The following is a 23,404-nucleotide window of genomic DNA, read 5'->3' as shown; positions in this document are numbered from 1 at the left end:
TGACCAATCAGCGCCCGGAGGGTTTCAGAGATTTCATATCTGGTGGAAGTTACATCTTGGAGATTTGAACAACTTGTGCTACAGCAACACATTCGTGTAATTATCACTTGGGTAAATCTGTTCCGAGCAGCTTCCAAGTCTGGAGTCAATTTCTTCGCGCTGTTTTCGGCTTCTTGTCAGAAGCTGGTGTTAGATTTATTTATGTTTTATCACAGAACAGCGGACCGAGCCTGCGGTATCTCCACCTCTAAGACTCGGCCAACAAAGGTTTGCTGCCATCCTCCAAAAAACGCATCCCGCTTTAATCCTCAGAGAAAAATACAAGAATTTTGATCAAGGCGATAAACCTGAATCTGAGGTTAATATAAAAACATTGATCAGATCCTATATTAAAAGAGAGCTGCACCAATATCGGCGCTGCACTCCTGTAGCACTGTGTTGTGATGGGCAGTTAGTACAGCAATCGATGCGGCACAAACGGAGACATCAGCCTTTTTATTCCGCGCATTCTTCTCCCATCACTCGAGGCAGTTTATCAGATTTTGCGCATTCCCCCTCTGGAGCCACAAAAGGATTTACACAACTTTTTTTTTCATGTGTGCAGTTGTTATTCCCCGAGACCTATAAATAGACTTCGAAGTATAAAATTGGCGCCGATCCCTTTTAAGTTTTTATTTGGTCTAGGTTTCATTAACATGTACAATCCTTCATTTCCAGGTGTTTTAAAATTAGGATTCTTCAGCCGATGAAACGCTGTGTACCGCACTCCAGCCAGGGGAATGGGTAGCTGTGCCTCGAAGCAAACTGGAGCACGGTTCCTTTTTCTTTTTTATTGTGTGTGTCACGAATAAAGCGCCGACACAAATTACGCGTGATGAAGATGCCATCGCAGCCAATAAATATCAATTAAAGAGAAAAGCAGGCTCCGCGCTCCGGTGTCCCTCTGGGCTCAACTACTGACTGACGAAAAGCAGTTAGCTGAAGTTAGACTCAAACACTCACACTAAATGTCAACCGAAATGGGGAACAACAAAGCAAAAGTTGTATTATTATACAGTCCCCTCAAACATATCTGTTTTTTACCCCAATTACCTCACCTACGGTCACGTTCCAATGGCAACCTCTCTGAAATCCCATAAAAGTAAGCAGTCGCTCCCCCCCTTCCCCTTCCCCTCGCCTCCCCTCGCCTTGCCTCCCCGGGGACGGAGTGGGTTCTGGCAGGACCAAAGGAGTCGGCTGTCCTCTTCCTTGGCCGTGCGACAAGTTGATATTTCATTTGAATGCATGCTGCTCTGAGCACTGATGCAAAGGCTATTACCCAGAGTGCCCGAGTGCGTTGGCCAACCGTGCTAAGGCCGCATGCTGGAGCACTTCAAAGAAATGAAAAGTGCGCAAAAAAAAAACTAAATACACTGTATCTACCATTTCTTATTAAATGATCCACTGTGGCAAAGGTTGTGCACGTTAGGAGGAAGGTTTCCTTCGCGGCATCTTTTTCAAGGTTATACACATAAATGTACAATTGACATTTTAGATATAGATTCACTGATTACATGCTACATTTTTTACCTTTACTTTTACGGCATTACACTCTGCTTGGGAAACTTTTTTCTGTATATCTAAGCTTGAGAACATAAAATGTAGAAGGGCTTGGCTTTGACCTGACATATGCTGTATGTCAAACCAGGCTAAGGAAGCGCATTTCAATTGTACTTCAAGCACACTCTTCCCATTTTTTGACTGAAAAACTGTTGAGAGCTAGGGTCACCTGCTAACTTTGTCGACTCTTAAATATTTTTTGGGTATTATTGATAGAACAGCTGGAGATAGATGGGAAACAGGATGAGAGAGATAATTTCAAAATAAATGTACCCTTATGGTGTCTGAATTGGCCTATTTATGTACCCATCCGCCTGTCTCCTTACTTTATTTTTCTCATTTGATCTTTTTTTATGTTACGTTCAAATATTTATATAAATTGTCCTTGTTTTATGTCCTTTATTTATTTTCACCTACATGTATATGTGCTACTGTTCAGTTTACCTGAATTCTTTTTCCTTCTAACTTTCTATTCTGTTTTCTTTTGTCAAAAAAAGTAAATAACTTTTCTTTTTTAAATGCCTCCCCACCCCCGAACCCACTGTTTTTTGTCTTCAGGATCAGAATCAGAATCAGAAGTACTGTTTTATTGATCCCTGAGGGGAAAATGGCTTGCCTTAAAGCTGCTCCCATTCAAAAGTCTTAGAAAATATGCAGAAAAATACAAACTATATATAAGCAAGAAAAATAAAAAAATGGAATAAAAATATAAGTAATGTACATTCTACTAGAAATAAATCTATATATACAGTGTAATAAATAATGCTACTGTTGAAATATGGGTTATTGCACATTATTTGTCGTAATTATCATTTGACAGCCCTCCTTAAAAATATGGCCTATAAAAGACATATGTAATGCATTTTTTTTCTGAGGGAAAGACTAAGAGGCTGTTCCGTACATGATGTTGTGCCTCTTTACGTGACTTGACGCTTCAGATACCGACCCCACCCCCTGCCTTCCTTCCCCTCCCAGACTTTCGTCCTCCCTGACACAGGAGACGGGGGGATTTTTAAACCGTGCGAAGCAGGATCGAGCTTAGGCAAGCAGAATCTCCGGGCACCCCGGCATGTGTGATCTATTACATTATCGAGTGTGTTCACTCAGATTTAAGGCACATAAAATTAAAAATACTTTCGGGGCACAGAAGTATGTGACATATTACCGGTCGCGGGGCCACCCTCATGCTACGGTGATTAATTGGACGCGGTGGCATTACAATATTGAAATGAAGTACCTTTTACACACTTAAAAGCCATTATTTTACGCCCATTAATTTGAAAATTGGAGTCGGCTGTAATTCCAACTCGCAGCAAAATGCACGGAGCAGTATAAAACGCCTGATTTACGATAAAAGCTTATTTTACTACGACTGGAGCTGCACAAACATGCAGAGATGGGAGGAGCAGCCAGTTGGAAATCCTCGTTGGATATTACAACAGGGGGAAGACGTATAGAAAAATGGAGCGCGGCTGGTTAATATCACACCAGTAATCGCAAAATACTTCTCAAATGGGGCGCCATCCACTCCCATTTAATTGAAATGAGCAGCCAATTTTGTTTGCTCAGTTATTCTTTCAGGATTAGTGCGGGCTGTGGTGACCGAGGTCTAGTGGTCCATGACCCACTCAAGCATAGCAGCGAAAGAGGGTAATGAAGACGGACAGATTGCTCCGGCTCTGCCTGCTGGCCACTTCGTAGGGAAAAAAAAGAGAAGGGTCTGAATTATTACCACTTAAAGACCTAATGCCATGATTAGGTGTATTGATTTACTAAGTCTGAGCACTAACATCCAGGATCAATGGGATTAGCAACATATAGAATTCCTTTTTTTTTTTTTTTTATCTACAAGAGGAACTGCCTGTAACATACATCAAGTTCTCACTGGAAGTTCAGGGCGGCCCTGCTGGACTCCACGTCTATCGATTGGCTTGTTTTATCGTTTCTCATACACTCCATGACCACTGTGAATTCTCTGTTCTGACTGACTGACAGACGTGACTTCTAGTAACCACCCAAAGCATAACATGACACCTAAGACGACCGCGTTTGTTTGAAGACAGCAACAATGATGCTAGGCTAAAGAGTTTTGCCCTATTGCTACTGAAATAGAATAAATACCCACGACCAATGTAATCTCATTTAAAACATGTTTAATTTCAACGCAGACCTTGGCGCTCGAGTCGATTCGCAGTGGGAGGAGGAGACGTGGGAGTTTCATGATTAGCTGTGTTTGCCACAGTGAAAGCAGCAGGGGGGGTGGCAGAGGGACAGAAAGATGAGAGGATATGTAGAAAACACATACATGTGGAGAAGTCGTGGTGTGACGGGGACAGAATGAGTGAGAGTGAAGAGAGAAAGGTGGAGGGAGAGAGGATTAAACTGCAGCCTGTGTGAGAGGAAGGGAGAATGCTAATGTCATCTCAGCCGGAAAGTTTTAATAAAGTAGTTCATCAGACGGTTTCCTCTTGAAGGGGTTTGGATGTCGTAAAAAATCTCACATACCGTTTGGTCGCACTAAACAGAATGTCAGTGAGGAAATTTGGCCGCGGCCAGCAGCTGAGCTTGACCTTTAGCTAGTAAAAATACTTAGATAACGTCCACCAACGACAGTGGAAAAAGTGCATTTTCCAGCAACGATTCTTACGGTTAGTCAATCAGTTACTTCAAGATGAAAAATAGCCTCTTGGCTAATTCTGGCGCATTTACAGCAATGTTATTAATGTGCACTGTCCCTGTTTTCAAGATGTTAATGAAGTTGTTGAAGCTTCACTTAAAGTTTCGCCCTTTCATGAGAGGGTTTAAACTGGCTGGCTGCAGGCATGCTAAAACCACCCCTAGGTGAACTTGGAGTTCAGGCTGTCAAACAATATTCTTGCTTTGGCTTTTAAACTGGCGTTTCCTCAGGTTAGACATATTGCCTTAGTCAACTTTGTATTTTACAATACAAACACTACAGCGAGTGACTCACTGAGACTTTATACGTCCATCCCACGCTCTTGTGAGAATTTGGCATTGTTAGATTTATTGTGAACTGGTGCTCTGTAGTTCCGTCGGTGCCCTTGAAAGTGCAGAGTTCAGTACCAGGCACTAAAAGCAAGGGTAAAAATCATTGTGATCCAAGTAAATGATTTACAGGTATTTTTTAAGTTGAAGTAAAAGTTGCATTTTGTTGTAAAGTGGACATAGTAGAGGGAAGATAATACCTCCTAAGTTGTAACTGCAATGGTGTCATTCATGTGTATGGGTATTATTGCAACATATATAAACTTTATTTAGACTATATTTTTTTGGTGAAGCATGCTTCTGACCACATTTCAAGTTAAGGAACTGAGCAACAACAGAAAAACTGTTATTTCCCAGAACTCTAAGTGGAATGTTAAACAGTGTGTTTATTTTTAGTTTTTAACAAAGACATTCGATTTACAATGAAAAGCAGGAAATCCTCACATATAAGAAGCTGGAATCAGAGCAGCTGTATTGAATTTAAAAATAATTCATAATTAATTACTGTTGGTTTGAACAAGGTCAATCACACACAACTGTCTGAGAAATCATTGCCCGGTGGTTATTTGTAGAAATCTCTTGCAATCACAGCTCGCATGAAATATAATTTGCGTGGAGGGAACCTTTAGGAAGGCTAATTGGTTATTTTTTGAATGTCAACATTTTTACACCAGCAGTTTTTTTTTTTCTTTTTCTGGCCGTGAAAGCTGCCTGCTGTAGAAAAAGGCTGCCTTAATGAAACATATTGGACTGAAGTCCACTTGGAAAACTGACTTTTTAAGAGGGGCCTCGGCCAAATCATTCTGGTCCGGTGCCTCTGGCTCCTCTCAGCCGCAGTGCTGCCTGATATCTCAGTGACTTTGAGCCTCGTGATTATCCAGTAATCCTACATCTGTTTAAGGTTTGTGTGCCCTACTACTTTAATGAAAACATCACAAAAACACCATATGCACTGTTAGGAAACTGAAAGTGAAGGCAATTTAAGAGACATTGGGGCAAAAGTGGAATCTGCACGCTGCTCCCTATTCTCGTTAAAACTTTAACTATCTATTGCCGCAATGTTTTTAACTCGACGGGATGTTGGTGCCTGATAAAAATACATAAAAGACGGAAACACTGCTGCAATATATAATTATGTTATTAAACAGTGTATGTATGTTTGCCATGATATCCGCGTTTTTATCCAGCCACCGCGCTTCTTATCTTTCTTCAAGCAGTGGCTTAATTCCGCCATCAAAGATACACAAAGCTTAATGGTTACTTACCCTCCGCTGATTAAAGCAAAGTGGAAACTATTTGATATGGAAGAAATATCTTTAAGTTTAAGACTCAGACAGGGGATGATTAATCAGGCGGGGATCCACGTTCACGAGAGACCACAGAAACTGTGGGGGGTTTTTTTCGTCTTATTTTTTAGATTACTTTTCGTGCCAGTACATATCCATTACTTTTAGTCGATGGAAACATCCGAAATAGTTAAAAAACAGTCAAGTGTCAAGAGTTCGTCAATTCCATACTTGAGGGGGGCAGTGTGTCAGATGTTAGCTTTTAGAATTGGCTCAAATTATCAACAGAATGAGAAGAAATACCAGTTTTGACGCAATGACGTCTGTGCCATGTGCTGCAGACGTTAGCATGCCAACCTGCTAGCCTGGCTTAACGCCAACACTCTCCCGTTCTCCCAACACCCAGTCCAGACTGCTGGCTACGGCTAACAGAGCTTAATAGCTAATGGCAGCTAAAGTTAGCAGCAGTTGGCAGCTACTCTAGTGATATCATGCCCCCTATTTGTTTGTTTGAGTATGAATCTGGCCGTGCTCTTTTGACAGAAAAAGTGTATACAGCTCCTTCCATGCATCTGCATCTTCTGCTCTCCACAACATGATTACATTTATATTACATAGAATCAAGTTGGGAAAGGTAGTTATGGCGTGCTGAGGGCAGCCCTCGACTTTAAACACCAGCCATGCCCCCTGCTGTGATATGTGTAATTTCAAAGCACTTTCCCGAGCTTTTCTCCTCTTAACACGGTCCTTCACAGCTTTGCATTTACTCTTTCTCTTGTTCTCCCTCCCTCCTGTGCTGCACATTTTCCCGACACGCTATGCCGTGATTGCAGACATACATCCTACCATCAGAGGCTGACTGTTAACTGGCTGAACTGTGTTGTTTTCTCTCCGATGTACCTTTTTTTTTCCTGTTTTAACACTGTTCTTACACTCCCGGCCAATCAGCTTGCCAGGCAACCAGGAATTCTCTCGAATGATCCAATCCATCCAGAGATTTAAGAGGTTTGACTGGTTGGGGTTAGACTTTTAGTTGACCTGATCCTTATTATATTTTAAGTGATCACCCTCTACAGGAACAGGTGCTACACATTTCCTTTATGAGACTAGAATTACTGAATCGTGGTTGAATGCCTCTGCACACCCATCAACTTGCAGTTCTAGAGAGTTGAATAATGGCCAGAGCATTGTTTGCAGAATAAAATGATGTCATAGTGCATTTAGCCTCTGACCTTTTGGATATCACATGTTATAACTTTATCATTTAACCCATCTTTGACATTTGGACGACACATTTTATTGTATCTTTTGTATGAAAATGTGTTTTGTGAGGTCATAGTGACCTGACCTCTGTCAGTTGGCCACCAAATTCTGATCAGTTAAATCATAGTGGCATTCCTGAGATACAAGAGTTGGAAGGATGTACAGACGGATGGAGGCATACAAACTGTGGAGTCACACATTCTGCATTATACAGCAGGAGGAGGAAGACAGTTTGTGTCTGTGATAGTCGAACCCAGTAAATCAGCCACATCACCTGAAGTCTTCAACCTTGACGCCCACAGCGTTTAACATCCAGACTCGGTCTGTCACAAAGTGACAGCTGAAACTCTTCGCAGGCACCATTGTATCACACACATCAGGATCTTGACTGATTCTGGCCTTCCTCTGGACCTCAACACACACACACACACACAACAAGTTATTGGTTTCGAAATGTGTGCAGGGAGGCATAGAGCTCTGTTGATCGATATGAGTGCCAGTGTCAAAAGATCAGCACAAACCCGAGATGTTAAGCTGGCTACTGTGAGGCGAGCCTGTTGTAAAGGCATCCTGACTGATAAGTGTGTGCGTGAGTTATTCTGCTAGTCAGTGAAGGTCAATAGCGAACCAAATCTGGAGAGTGTAGAGCAGTACTCCTTTTCATCAGAATTCAGGACATTATGTCAGTGATTAGTCTGCCCTGATGAGCACAGTCTAGTTAATAATTCCTGCTGTACATTCTGTAACCGTCTCATTTTGCCTTGTGAAATGAATCGTAGCGGCATATTTATTTATTAGTTATTTGAACCTTGGATTTTTACCTTCTGAGCTGCACTGCCCCGCACCAGACCTAACTGTGGAGCCGCTGGAAGGGATGTGAAGGGAAACATGGTAGATGAGATTAACCTGTAAAGGATCTTTGAGTACCATGGAAGGCGCTATATAAGAGATATATTATTATTATTATTATTATTATTATTATTATTATTATTGTTATTATTATTATTAAAGACCAATTTTTCTTTTAGGCATGAATCCCTTCAGAACAAAAGCACCACACACACAGATGATAAAGAAATGCAACTCAATTTAAAAAGAAAAAAAAAAAACCATTTGGCTTAAAAACTGCATAGCCTACAAATCAAATTATTCCTCCTGATCTGAACATTATTCATACCAAAAATGTGACTGTCGTCCGTATTACTGCCGTTTCCCAGATGTCCCGGTGAACATTAGCCTGTATGTTTAAATCAGCTTCCTTCCTATCTCTATTTTTCCCCATGTCCCTTCTGGGGCTTCATACTTCACGCAAAGAGGCTGTCCTCATCAGAAAAATGAAAGCAATGGTCATTTGTTTAAAGGCCCCGGAGACCTAATTTCTAAATCAGCATTTTATTATGAGCTACGGGCTGCTCCGTGAACTCACATATTTTTTTTCTGCCGAACTGCCGGCTATTTAACATCGGAGGTACAGGTTTGTCAGGGGCGGGGCTCTGATGGAAAAAGGTGATGTCGTGCACCAATTAGGGTTTAGAAATATTTAAAGACAGCTACCTATATCCCATGAAGATAGAAAAAGATACAGTTCAGTAATATGCTCTATCATTTATTTTGTTGTGTTGCAAATCACACTCTTTCCGGCAACGTTTTTTCCTCATTGGGACGACGCTTTGCTCTGCACATACAGATGGGGGCAAGTAATTTGCATTAGGGCAACACAAACAAACAGTGAGAAGAGTGAATGAGACACCGGAGCCACTCTTTTAGGTCTAGAGGCTAAAAGAGGGTCGAGTATCCAAAAGAGGGTCTGCCTTTGTCGCGTGTATGTGCTTTGGGTATGAAATGACTGACACAGTCCAGAAAACCGTACTTTGCAAGTTATCCCACAGACCGGTCCCCGCAACAGACTCAAACACTGGTAACCTCTCTCGACACCCACACAAGAATCATCTCATACAGCACAGAGAGAGTCTACGGATGAGAGCCACGAAAGTGCAGTCGAGTGCTCAAAACAATTGAGCACATAGCATTACAAATACAGTGCACTCACTCGAGTACATTTTGCATTTGTTGAGAATATGAATCAACACGTAATGAGAAAGAGGCCTCTCCATGTTATATAAGCGTATAAATGTCCAGGAAATGTGCTATATTTTCATAATTTTTAAAATATGTAAGTATTCAAACCAATGTTTTTTTTTGGGGGGGGGATGACCCTTGGTTGTTGTTGTTGTTTTTTTGATAAGCAACATCTTGTGGCTGTACAGATCAAGACTGCTGTCACTGAGTTGTAAACGCCGGAGTATTTTCATGTTGTTATAACGTGACTGTAACACCAGAAACCCCAGTATAACATCTTGTCTGTCATCAACAGTCGGCGTCGGTTTCTTTTGACTAGAACGATCTTTTGATCGTCGTATGAGAAAAATGAGTTGCAAACTATTCCACTTATTTTCAAGCAAACCTTTGCTGGTTCCAGCGTTTAGTTTTGGTTCTTTTATGTTAGGGTTTGCTGCTTCGTGATGATAGCAATAAAACAAGCTTTCAGTTTGGGCTGCTGATTGGACAGAAGAGACCATCTGAAGACGTCATTTTGAGTTCTGGGACGTTGTGATGACCATTTTTCTCAAATTTTATAAAACATTTTCTCACATAAAAGATGAATCCATTAATGGTGAAAATATTCAGCAGACCAATAGAGAATGAAAATAAGCCTCAGTTGCAGCCCCACTTTTCAACCATGACCAAGACTGGTTGCATTGTGGGTAATGTAGGCACCAGGTTTTGAAAAGCAGTCCACTGGTCTAATATCGCAAAATGATCAAAATCAATACAGCAGGACAGGAAATGCGGCCTTTTTTCATTCACATATTATTTTTCTTTGTCAAAGCCTGCTGCCTACAATACCCACAATGCAGTTTATCAGATTGAATGCAGCTTCATCTGTAATAGAAAAAAGGCTTCACACTATTCATTTATTTTTTTTAAATATGCAGTGCTACTGTCCAGCACCTGTAAAAACAGTTTTAATGTAAAATTGTTGGAGTTACCCTTTAAAGAAGTGGTTTTAATTGCTTAAATCAAACATTAACCACATTGGTGGCGGATCAGAAAGCACACTGTTCTGCATTGACATAATTTATGTTGAGGGACTAAAACCTTGGAAAAATACATGAAAAATATGAAAAAGCCAGCATAATCAAATGTGAAAAACCATGACAACCAAACGTGGGCTGGAGTGTGCTTCAGCAAAATACAAAATACACAATACAATATCATGTGCCTCTTGTTGCAGTCGGTTTTATTTGCAAGCTCAGCTCTCAGTGCTTACTGCTACTGTTCTTTGTGCCTCTGCCCATTTTTCAGTTGAACGTGGAGGACACACATTGTTTTGTGAGGTCTTTCACTGTTATTTCCAAATCTGAGGAAAAATGAGAAGGAGAAAGAAGACCCAAACTCAGAAATGCTGCCGTGACAGTCCAGCAGTCAAAACTCAAATGAATGACCTAGAGGTAGAGTGAAAGAGTGTTTGTAATGTGCCGTGTTATGACGGTTTGAATGCGTGTGTGGGTAGTGGTGAAATGAATATTACCAAACTGCTGCAAAAAGTGCCTGATGGAGACTTTCAGTCAGGCTCAGAATGAGGAAACATGCCTCACACTGACAGAGTAATCCTCATTGATGGCTTCAGTTTTTTTTTTTTTTTTTTTTTTTAAGGGAGCTACAGCTGCAGCCATTTAAACTCAAGGTTAGTTATTTTTTCTTCTCCCTTTTAATGTATAAAAGCAGGTTTTGTGTCTAGCATACAGTTAGACTAAGTTGTGTCACTGCTTAAGCCTTAAAAGAATAGAGCGACCTTGTCTTTCAGTTGAAGCTGTGTATCTGATTTCACGGAAAACGTGGCAATTTTGAACAAGAGAGTGAATGTATAGAGCTGAGGAACTAGACCCACATCCATTGTCCAAGACGACGTGCATCGTCTTCAAGCTGCAGGGAAAATTATTGGTTTTGTGACAATGGCAAACACTGAGGCATCTAATTATGTGCATTATTAAAGCCTCGCCGACGTGGAAAGACAAAAAAACTGTGTCCACAGGTTACTTTTTAAAAAAGATAGCTGCTTAGCTTTCACAGAAATGTGCTCCGTGGACCAATTACTGTCCCTGCTTGAGGAAGCTGATGGATTATTGAATAAGTTGAAGGATATTTGAGCATAATTGCCGTGTTCTTGCCTTCACATTTCTACAACAGTCAAGTGCATCCAGTCTGACCAGAGATCATCGGGCCTCTGAGTTGTTCATAATGACTCCTGCATTGCTTTCCGCCGCTCTTACTTTCTCCTGCCGCCTATTCTTTGGGCTTTTTGCACAAACCTGTTGTTGTGACAGGAGGGGATGAATATACATTTGACAGTTTGGGCCACAAGTAGGTGATTGGGATTCATCAGTGTTTGGCTCTGTTTGTCAAAAGCTACTTCTTCCTTGTTAAGACCAGACCAATTATGTTATTCGTTAAGCGTGGAAAAAGAGTGTTCAATAAAAAGTAGTCATCTTTGAGGTTAATTTGAGGAGAGCAAGTTCCATAATTTTTACGCAAGTGTGTCATCCAGTGAGGGATTCACACCGGTCTGGTCTGCGTTGATCTTGGTCTTGACTTGGTCTCAACGCTTCAAAGTCTTGATCATGTCTTGATTCCAATACACTGTGGTCTTGCTCATGACTCGGTCTCAACACCTTAAAATCTTGGTCTTTTCTAGGTGTCATTACACTTCGGTTCCTGTCAAAACTTGATCTCAACCCCTAAAGGTCTGGCCTGATCTAAATATCAATACACTCTGGCCTCGGCCTCTGAACCAATCTTGACTGCAACATCACTTTTTAAGAACATTGCAGTCGTTTATCAAGCAAACAGGCCAAACATTCTCAAGTTTCTTCTTCTTGAATGTGAGGATTTGTGGCTTTTATATAATTGTAAATTGAATATGTTGGTGCTGGATGATGTTATTTGGGTAAAACAAGCAATTTAAAAAGAAATTGTGATGGGACATTATTCACACATGGAAGCTATTATTAGATTGCTCGAACAGATATCTATCCGTAGCCTTTAAAAATGATTTGTTGGCGGCAACTGCAGTTGCTGCTACACGGAGAAGTCTCCCGCCCCGCAGGCAACATACACTCTTCTTTCCCATATGGTCTCCCTGTGTATAAGGAAAGCAAGCTGCTGGCTGATGATGCGATGAGCAGGCTTCAGTCTGCTGAAATCCTAACAAATGCAACCACTTATTTCAAGTAGATGCATTAACTCAAGTACCATACTAATGTTACGTTTTGAGGTATTTTAAATATACTTGAGTATTTCCAGTCTTTTAAACATTTTGGAGGCAGACATTGTACATTTTAATCGGATGACTTTAGAAACTTTGGTTACTAGTTACTTTGCAGATTGCACATTTTTAATTTGATGTATTTCTTCTGCAATCACGTTAGACAAAAACACAGAATCTAGGACTCGATGACCAGTCGTCCCTGGATACATACGTGTAATGATATCTATCATTTATTTATACATGTAGGGTTGATTCCCACATTTATCATATATTTGTTCATTATTTAGGCTTCTGTTTGTTGGTATCATAACAACTGCAACGGCTTCACTGAATGAACTAAATGATCGTAAAAACTATTGCCAGCAAACCCTCTGTGCACTGAAACTGACTCATCGTTCAGAAGTGTCGTTAATAGTTTTGCATCTTTGATATATAACAAGAGAAGATAAACTAACAAGCCCAACACTAATACATCTTTAAGTACATTTCATATCGGATGCTTTGAGACTTTTACTCGAGTATTATATGTGTCGGTGACTCGTATCAGAGTAATATTGTCAACACCATATCTTTAATTTTGGGGTATTTCTTGCTGCTCCTCCTGGCCTACAGTAATCGTGCTGACACAATTCATACTGTAATAGCATGTTCTCATTAGTCGCACTAAACTGCTCATTACTTGGAAAAATGCCACCATTCTGCATAGATGTGTGGGCAGCATGCATCCCTCCAGCATGTGTCAGCCTTTCACTCAATTTAGGCGTAAACAAACACAAAAAAAAAAAACCACACACACACACACACACACAAATGAACCACACAGCAGCACAAATCCAACAAGTGAGGGAGAAGTCAAGACAAACAAAATGAATCACAGCTGGAGCTGGTTCTTCCCCGCACCTATCAAACGTGCCCTGTGCCGAGCGTGCGCGCGCGTCCGTGCGCGTGCCAACGCACGAATGCCAGTCCTTCACTTGAGGTGCTTGACAGCAGAAGTTGCACTGAGAGAGAGCAGACTCGAAACAATCGTGAGGACGACTTTCTATTCATGCGGCATGAAAGTCGACATCATTGCCGTCGCATACTCGGTGACAATCCGAACACCCACAGCTTCTCCGAGCCCCCCCCCCCCCTCAAAGAATTATGCAAAGGAAGATTTTCAAGAATTAAAAAAAAAAAAAAAAAACACTGGAGTGGAGCTGCGGAATGTAGAGCTCCTGGAACACTGAGGGGAAGTGTGGGTTTGTGAGCTTTATGAGGCTGAGCGGTGAATTTAGATTTTGGAGCACCCACAGCCAGTAAAAATGGAGGAGGTGATAGGCAGTGTGGGATGAGAAGATTGTAGGTGCCCAGAGCTGTCAGGAGAAGAGGGGAGGCAGGGGGGGGGGAGAGAAAGAACGGAGTCAAAACATGTCAGGGGGGAGCGGAGGAGGAGGAGGAGGAGGAGGAGGAAACAGATTCATCCATACATCTCACCAAATATCGGCCATTTAAAGTCACATTGAGATTTGGTGATAAAGAAGGACGCCATCTGACAGATTACTGTCAAGCCCTCAACTCATTCCACATTCCACATCATAAAGGTGAGATCATTACTGTCTCTCTCCTCCCCAAGAAGCACCAACACTCCCGCCCGCAGTATTTTCTCTTTTTTTCTCTCTCTCTTTTCATTCTGGAAAAGAAAAAGGAGAAAAAAAAAACCGAGAGGTGACGCTGGTCTCAAGTCTCTGGAAATATTTGCAAAAGAAAAGAAGAAAAAAAAATGTAAAATGCAAAAGTGCTGCTCTGAAACACTGGAGATGCTGCGCAGGAATAAGCCGCGAAAGGCTCTCTGTGTGGGGGGGAGAGATACTCTCATCCTCCACACTCTCACAGATGCGCCAGAGGAGGAAAAATCCAACCACACTGTTCTGACCGCAAGTGCGCCCAACTAATAACACTGGCGATACGCAGACTCCCAGGGCTCTTCATCATCTGCGCGCATTCGTCTCAGTGTGAGGCAGCCCTCCACTTACTTACCCATGATGTCTCATCGGTCCGTTCCCTCCGTCCTCCGTGGCGCAATCCGCCGCACAGATCACGACTTCCCTCCGCTCTTTTCCTTCCCAGTATCTGAAGAGCCCCGGAGCGGTGCGCGCCTCTCAGGCGAGGGGTGACTCACCTGTCTTCATTCTAAAAACTGTCTCTCGATTCGGAAAAAAGCGTAAACTTTGCGCCCATGCTCCCTGGCGCAGCGCAACTTTCCAGACCGGTCACAGAAAACCGTGCCATCAAGCCCCAAGTTGGAAGACTCAGACCGCCTGGCTCTTAAGATTTCTCTCAGCCGACGGGAACATAGTCTTGGAACAGGTGCCCCTCAGCAGATGAAAAAAAAACAACCCAAAAAAACACCAAAAAAAAAAGAACCGTCACACGTCGCAAAAGTTCAAGAAAAAAGGGTGGAGAGGTGGAGGGTTGTTTAGCGCAGAGCCGGGTGTCCTCTGCGCAAACATCCAGCGGAGACGGCAGAGACGGCCAGACAGCAGCGATCACGGGCAGGCACACGGCCACTGTCAGGGGCTCCTGTGCGGTGCATCGGCGAGCAGGTTCTCGTGTGCGCGCCCCGGCTGCGTGAGGGACGTGTGCGCGCCTCTCGCGCACGTGGGAGAAAGATATAAAGGAGGGAGAGAGAAAGAGAGAGAGAGAGAGAAAGAGAGAGAGAGAGAGAGAGAGAGCATGTATTGCAGTGTTTAAGAGCTGCGGTCAGATTGGGATTTGCTTTTTTGTTTTTCAGTTGATCTGCTCTCCATCATCATCATCAACACCAACACAAACAAACCGTTGCAGGAGCTGTCTGCCGCTCTGCCATGCTTTTTTTTTTTTCTTTCTTCCTGTAAGTCCATTATGCAGGTGTTGTGGAGGATATGCTGAGGGATATATGTGGTCATCATTATAGCGTGAGTGGGTAGCCTGCCTGATCCCACCTCCTGTTGCATAATTATTGTGATGGGAAGGCTTAAATGCAAGAGTTCAGCTGAAGCCAGGAGACTGCTGGACAGGCTTTCCTAGACATTTTCTTTATTTATACTGTGGTGAGGCATTTGCAAACTCTCCCTCTCATTAGGGAGCCTGCTGTTGTTCCATCCAGAGGGGAAGATGCTTGTTTGGAGCCCTGATATGTTTTTTCATTTTTTTGGATGATTAAAAATTGAGGGTTTTTTTTCTTTTGGTGGGGGGGGGGGGGAATCCACAGAAGAGCCCTCCTGCAATGATATAGCTCTCCAATTCAAAGTTTTATTCACACGGTCAAATGTTGGATTTAGCCCCACGTTCTTTTAACACTTCACATTGTGAGCAATTCACGGGACGGTGTCTTCCAGTCGCTTTTTAGCTTGGAGGGTTCAGACACAAGAGAATTTAAAAAAAAAAAAAGCCACAATATATCATATAAAACAGCTGCCTGACTTGACTTTGGGTTTAGGCTTGTTATACTGTGTAGTGAAAGTTTTATGAGTGCAAAGCAGCGAAAGTACGAGCCTCAAAGTGAGCAAACACAGACGATACACCCCGTCTCCAGCCGGGCTTTGAGGTTTGCCTTGAGAAGAAAATTTAAGCTGCCGGGGCTGTTACAGCATATTAATGCCGACGGTTCTGTAATGACATGTTCAACAATCGCATATCGATGTAGCCTACTGTTCAGGTTGACCCACCAGTTGATTGCCCATTCTGCGAAGCACCAGACCTTATTTTGGGATACTATTAGAAGATGATTACGGGCTTTAATGCTTTAATGCTCAAACGTGCATCTGTTCTCTCATAATGTGTTCCCCCTCTGTCTGAATTGCTCTTTTTTACAGGTGTCATTGATGAGACTGAGATACTAAATGTGGCATTCCGTCTCCCGCTCCTGCTGCATTCATGTCACAATACAGCTGTGGTTATAATCATATGCGGGCTCAAGTGGATGGTGGTTCGTTGTAGCTCACGATAACGTCGCTAATGCTAGCTGTCGTAGGCGGCGCCGTATGCTGGGTGCATAATGTAGAAATCAGCCATTTTAACACAATTTTCCTTTTTTATTCCCCACCTGCAAGACTCTTGATCGCTGACAAAACACAAGGCGCTCTACCACTGGCACACAAACCTTGTTAGAGGCCTTAAAGATGTCAGAGTTCCGACACGGAGATAAACAAAACCATCTCTTTGGGCTGCACACAGTTTTTTGATTAAAAATGTACAATCACAACGATGCTTTTACTTTTATCCCGCACCTTTCTACAAGCTCTGCAGATGTATGATTTTGAAAAACTGATTTCTCGACATAAAAATGTTATCCGTCCATGAACTCCTGTCTCTTTAAGGCCCCCTTCTCCAAGACCCAGTCTGCTCCCATTGGTCCACCCACACACGCCTGGGCCAGCACAGCTCCACCTGTCTCTGGTCAGCTCCGTCATGTTTTCAGCTTCCAGTTAGTTTCACCTCTACCGTGAAGCTTTAGGCAGAAATTGTGCAAACGTGTGACATGGTGATGAAGTGTGATGTCACAAAGTCACAGAATTTAGGGCGAGACGACCGACTAGGCGTTTCAGGCACGTCAGGAGCGGTGTTTTTCTGTGGTGAGGAGAGGAGCTCTGGTTGGCGCCGTCTTTGGACTTTTTAACTGTCAAGATCTTTTACATGCACGAGAATGTAAATAACAAACAAAGGAGCAAAAGATGAAGAAGCTTTATGACCCCCTTTAACGAGCATTGTTTTTATTCTTGAAAGAAAACACTGTCTTAAGGAGGGTAATTTCTTTAAAGTCACACTTATTTGATTTCTGTCTCTTTGGTTAATTATTTAAAAGCAGCGGGCATCCGAAGTAGAAAGCCTTTTGGGAAGAAGAGCTGAAGAGATCTTAATAGAAACTGAGCAACCGAGATACACGACACAATGTCTTCCTAACGAGTTGTTGTCACTGCTGTGGGCAAAACAGCTGCAGCATCTGGGTTTGTGAAACGGTCACAAAGTCATCCGTTTGTGGGTCAGAGCTCCTTTTGAATGTCAGATCCGTTCTCTTTCTTTGAGCCAGTCACGTACTAGGAACAGCACTCGTTTGGATAGGATGAACTTCTCCTAACAAGCTGACAAGGTTTGTGTGGGGTCGGCCCTTCAGTGCTTTACATACAGTATACTGTTGTACGGCATCCAGCTCCTGCTGCAATCTCTCAAAAAGAATAATCCGCTTGTATCGTGTGAAGTGTGGCTCGGTTAGGAGAGACACTTGAGACAAGGAGTGACAAGAGCCATAAAATGAATTTAACAAGCGCAGGGAGCTGCCCGATGGAGCTTTGACATTGGCCCCCGTCCGCCTGCAGCCAGAGTCACAAGGAGGCGGTGTCGTAAATCAGCGGGGCTACGGAGAGTCTCCCCCCTCCTCTTCCTCCTGCTTCGCCTTGACCGCGGACGGGGGCCTTGATACCGCCGGTGAGGAGGAGGAGGAGGAGGAGGAGGAGCAGGAGGAGGAGGGCCAGGCTGCAACAGAGTGTGGTGTCAGCAAAGAGATGTCAGGTAAACACAGGAAGAAGGCCGGGGCGACAGAGGGGAACCGTGATAACACGGAGGGGAGGAGTGGTGACACCACCCAGGTGAGCTGGCAGAGGCGGCTGAGCGCGGAGCAGCTCGAACGTGTGAGAGGAGCGACATGAGACGCAACATATGGTGTCCGCGATAACAACAAATGTATTTCCTCCCTTTATCTTTAATGGTGTGCAACCAGATGCGCGTCCCGCCAAAAACAACCGACATCATCGAATGAGCAAAAACCACAACAACAGCAATTGATCGATCCCACCTTCTGCCTCCCTTAGTTACCGTTACTAGGTTGGACAATAGGAGTGATGGTGATGCCAAGTGCAGCAGTGTTTATTAGAGAGATTCCAGGAGTCAGGCAATATAGCTTCAATAAGTTGACAGCAAGGACACAGAACGCGAAGGATTTATTCACGATGTTTGGTTTATGAACACAGCAGAGCGACGGGCATTGAGGCCAAGTCATTCTGGTTTGAAGGAAAACGAGAGAAGCCTCACATACTTTGTGCCAAACACACTTTTTGTGGAAGCCAAGGATGTCAGCCACCATCGCTCCTGCACTGCTGAGTATGTTCCCTTTACCTCTTCTTGGGATTAATAAAGTAATCCACAAACACAGCCCACCAGTCCGCTCCATCTTGCTATCTTGTTTTCCTCCCATATAAAGACGAACTGAGCATGTGAGATACAAAAATACAGTTGAAGTTGGACAGGAAAGTTGACTGAGTAACATACAGCTCGCTCAACTGTTATTGGACCACAGGGCTAAAAAAGGCGGGAAAATAGGAAAACAAATTAAAGAGAAATGCTAATCCTGCTCATTTTTATATATGAAGCTGCGTTGTCAGTCATCACCTTACTGCTGCCCCTTTTTAAATGTTTCTCTCTTTTCCTTTAGTTTGTGCCTCAGTGCAGGATGCAAGACACACGGAATTCAGTCTGCTTGTTTGTAGTCCGTGTGTGGGGAGGAAGCACACACACGTCTTCGCTATTGGCTGAACCCTGCGCCAAGCCAAGATGCGGAATTTCCCCTCCACCGGATGCAGATGCTTTCGTCGCCCCTTCCCACTCACTTCCATGCTAAGGAATGAACGGGAGGCGAATGTTGATTTTGCATATACGTTTGACCGCGGCCTTTACGCCGCTGTCCCACGCGCCTTCCACCCCCCCCCATCACCGCCCCGTCTTCACGGATTCTTAAGCCCCATCAGCTTTCACGTCTCAGCAGAGTCATCAGCCACCGCCACCAAGTATCCGGACTCCATGGGGGGATTCTTAGAGCTGCTGCTAAGGGCAGAAGGACCTCAATTACGAAATCTCCCTGTAGAGTCTAAGCGACAAAGACATTTTCCTCACTTCATTCACTTGTGTCTCCTAATTTGAATACTCAACTGAAAGCAGCAAATGTATATATATTTATTTATTCATTTACCTCATCATTGATTTCGGAAAAATGCATGCTTATTCTGACTTTGCTGACAGTATGTATTTTTCACAAAAGGTGGGACAGGGAAAACAAAGGAGTGGTAAAGTTGTGGATTGCTAGTATGATGATTTCACTTTTGAATGACCCTTGTCCATTGGGAGCACAGCGAGATGTGTCCTGTGTTGATGGTTCATGCATGAGAATATTTTGCACAAATAAAAATTGTTATGGCACAAGAGCCCAAAAAACACCTTCAAAGTCCATCCCCTGCAGGTGTGCATGATGAAATTCTCTTATTGCATTTGGTTACAGGTTGAGCTCTCTGTACTCTGCATAATATTAACTCCACTTGTAAAAAAAATTCTGTGAGGTTGTGTAAAAGTAGGGTGTCAAGAAAAGGCGCCTCCTTTCAAGACATTTCTGCATTAATTTAGCTTAGGATTAAAGTTGACGTCAGAGTTCTCTCCATTTTTTCACTGCTACAACGTTTTTTGATGTGATCAGGATAAGGATCTGTGCGTGATTCTGTGGCTGAATCTGCTGCGAGTTTAATTCAGCTGTGAAAACTTTTGTCATATCTGGGACAACAAAATCTTGGGCTGTGCATAGCAAATGTTAAATGTCTCAACAAGGCAGCCATCTTTCTTTATCACATCACCCCTGCTGCTGTAAGCCATTACTGTCAGAAAATGATCACGAGAGAGTCACTCTGAAGAAGAGAAGAAGGGGGGGGGGGGGGGGGGGGGGCGGCTTAAACCATGGCTCCTATTGCTACATTTGTTTTCAAATTGATTGGCGATGTAAAATGCTCTTGAAGGTCAGGGGCACAAGAAGACAAAGAAGAAGAAGCAAAAATGAAAAGAAGAATGGCTTTATTAAATAGTCAAGTATTTTTTTAAAGAAACGCAAGTGCAGATTCAGTGAGGCAAGGCTGCAGTAAAAACTGATAAGAAAAACTTCTTTCACTGGATTGAAATGAAATTTATAGTTCAAGTATGCACTTGTGAGTATCTTATATACTTTGGCACTGCAGCTGAACTGTTCGTTCAGTGTTAAAGAATAGCATGCAAAAGATATATTTCCTTCTCACCATTATAGTTTAGTCATACAGACGCACCTGCAAATCATGTTTTGTACTGGTAATCGTAATAAAAGTCAATGGGATTTCCTCTGTTGCGGTCAAATTAAGCAGCTACAAATGATTTTACTTATTATTTTTCGGGTTAGCCGATTAATTGCTTGGTCTTCAAATCACTTATTTTCTACAACAGTCCAAAAACGCAATTTATATTAATATGGCTTTGACTTAAACAATCTGCATTCAAGAAGTTGCACCCAACAAGTATTTGCTTGACTTACTGCAATGGCTGACCTACAAATGACTTACACTGTATGGCCAAGATGATCAAAAATCCTGTCAATCGAAGAGTTGAATTAATATTTTAGCACTACATTTAAAGTTATATTTTCGCAGACGGTATTGTCCAAAACGACTTACAATAAGTACATTTGTCACAAGAAAGAAACTGCAGCATTTCACCGTTGATAAAGTAAGAATGAAAAAATGGAAAAAATTTTCAAGCCCTCATCTGAGCACAGTCGCTGCTATTTACCAAGGATACTTAAGCACTATGATTAAATGCTATGGGTTAGAACAGACAAGCACTACTCAATAAAGTTAAGAAGACATTTGAAACACTTGCATTCACAGAAAAATACCAGTTATGTTTGAGGGAGAGGCCTGTAGGTTATCTAGCTGTAGAGTTTTTCACATGAATCTTCCAACACATCCTCAGTCCTAAACACTGAACACGCTGATTGCCAGTGACTCCCAAAGCAACAGGATCATTACACCATTGCAGGAAAACCAGCAACCAGTGTACTGAACCTCTGTCGTACGGTTGAAGTTTGGATAGGTTTAGGCAATATAACTACTTAGGTTTAGGAAAAAATTGCAGTTTGGAATATGAATTAGTTATATTACTTAAGTTAGTAACACTAACATACGCAGGTTCAGGTTATGTAAGTAACATAATTTACATTATGTAAGCCATGACTGTGCGTGACTATAGATTTTAATTGAAGCTTAATTGGCGAAGTTTCAGGAGCAGGACCACACCTCAACAGCGCCAACTTCCGCATTTCTATAAATAACCACCTGACCCTCTCCTCTGCTTCGCTCTCGTATTCTGCACCCCTCCCCCCCACCCCATTTCTCTCTGTCTGTTTCTTCTTTCTCTCCTCTCCTTCGTAGGTCCATGAGGGGGTCCGTCGCTGCCCGGGAGCGGCGGCGGATTCTCTACAAGAATCCCCACAACGCACTCGAAGAACTCAAAAGAACCAAGATCTTCGACACTTCGTTTTCCTTTGTCACTAATAAATCCTTAAACGCATCTCGTTGATGGTGTGGTCCTTGCTAGTGAAATAATTGATTTTGATTTGTAATTTCACAACCCAACAAACAGTTGTTGCCTGGGTGAAAATCCAGCGTCTGTTTATCCCCAACCATCTACCTCTACATCCTCCCAACACAGAGTTTGTTGCTCCTTCGACTAGGACACCTGACTTCCTCCTTTGCTGCTGTCTGCAGCCACTAGGGTTCGCTGCCTGACAATAAACGTAAATGTGTCCAACAAGCTGCTTTCACAGTCCACCTATGGTCGTTCCAGAACTTGCAATCTTTACATTTCGATGTGTGTATAAATTCAACAAATGAGATCAAATGTGTTCATAAGTGAATTTTAGAAGGGCTGGCAGTACTGTTGAACTTCAGTGTGGCTCAGTTTGGCTGTTTCCCTGATTCCAGTCTTTTTTCGTAGTACAACAGTACAACAACTAAGGACTCATTCTCAGACTCAGTCTGTTATTTTTTCCCTGAATAAATTATTAAAAGCCTTCCTCTTGAATGTGTTAGTCTCCATAGTTTATCAGTGCTCACATTCTCAGGGTCACCATGTCTTTGAAGACATGTGAATTACCTGGGCTCTGCCATATTTCTCTCTGAATATCAGAGGTGTTCAGTGACAGCCCATGAGAGACAGAACCCTGCTGGTTTTCCATCCTGCTCAGTTGATAATTACATTTGTCTGGTTTTCAAAGTCTGAAATCGTACCCTTGTTAGATGGCTGAAATTAAATGCAGCAGCTGCGATCCACAGCTAGGTATAAGACTAAGAAGGACACCGCTGTTTACAAGTTTCTGTGTCATTATTTCCTGATATTAATCTTTTCAGTCTCCCAGGGTTCATTTTAAATGACAAAAAACAAAGCAAATGACACGCTTACCTCAAAAGCCAGTGTGTATGGGGAAAAGATATTCTTGGAATCACTCAACTTACCAGTGAACAATGTCAACTTATAGAAGGAGAAAAGTAAAGCACTCGTACCTTCCCTGAAGCATTTCTTAATTGACTGCTGATAAATGTCCTGACTCATGACATCAGTTGGAAGGACGACTAAAATTGCAGCAAAAATCAATAGCAGCTCACATCAAACCTTATTGGAGCACTGTGAGGAGAAAACACGCGGCACATAAGTGATAGTTCGAGTGTCGTCTCACTGTTTTATGGATTTACAGACGTTTTGGGGCAGTTCCATTAACTCGCATTGTTCCGAATGAATAGTGAAGTGACGAAGCAATCCTTACAAAAACTGAAAGCTATTTCTCTGCATCTGCTACTTATTCTGTCGTTCATTCATTTTCATTAATTGTTCTCCTTGATGTGAACAGCGGGTGCCAAATAAGGTAAAGACAATCCAGCTCAACATGAGACATGATAGAGGAATGCAGGTGGTGTGCCAGATATAAGGGGTGGGTGAGACACAGATTACTGATCAAATGATTGAACGAGTTACATATTGATTTATCAATTTAAATGGCAAAACAATAAAAATATTTCTCTTTATAAGACGCAAACAAAAACAGAGCCAGCCACAGTTTAATGTA

The 23,404-nt window shown here is 42.5% G+C and overlaps 1 protein-coding gene across 2 annotated transcripts in view; it reads right to left on the bottom strand.

The window, feature by feature from the left end:
* lrrtm4l1 (leucine rich repeat transmembrane neuronal 4 like 1) overlaps positions 1-15,114 on the bottom strand; it is a 70,168-nt gene extending 55,054 nt beyond the window's left edge. The window contains exon 1 of one of the 2 annotated variants that reach the window (XR_003986104.1): positions 14,503-15,114. Coding sequence is in view for 1 of the 2 variants with exons in the window: in XM_030434887.1 (XP_030290747.1) it covers positions 14,503-14,506 (4 nt within the window). In the remaining variant the exon portion in view is untranslated. The remainder of the gene's footprint in view (positions 1-14,502) is intronic. The other variant, XM_030434887.1, reaches the window with a different exon arrangement.
* Positions 15,115-23,404: the final 8,290 nt, after the last annotated feature.

Source organism: Sparus aurata, chromosome 12 (genome assembly GCF_900880675.1).
Source record: "Sparus aurata chromosome 12, fSpaAur1.1, whole genome shotgun sequence".
In the NCBI taxonomy this organism is placed as follows: domain Eukaryota; kingdom Metazoa; phylum Chordata; class Actinopteri; order Spariformes; family Sparidae; genus Sparus; species Sparus aurata.
This window is presented reverse-complemented; position numbering and strand designations above follow the sequence as displayed.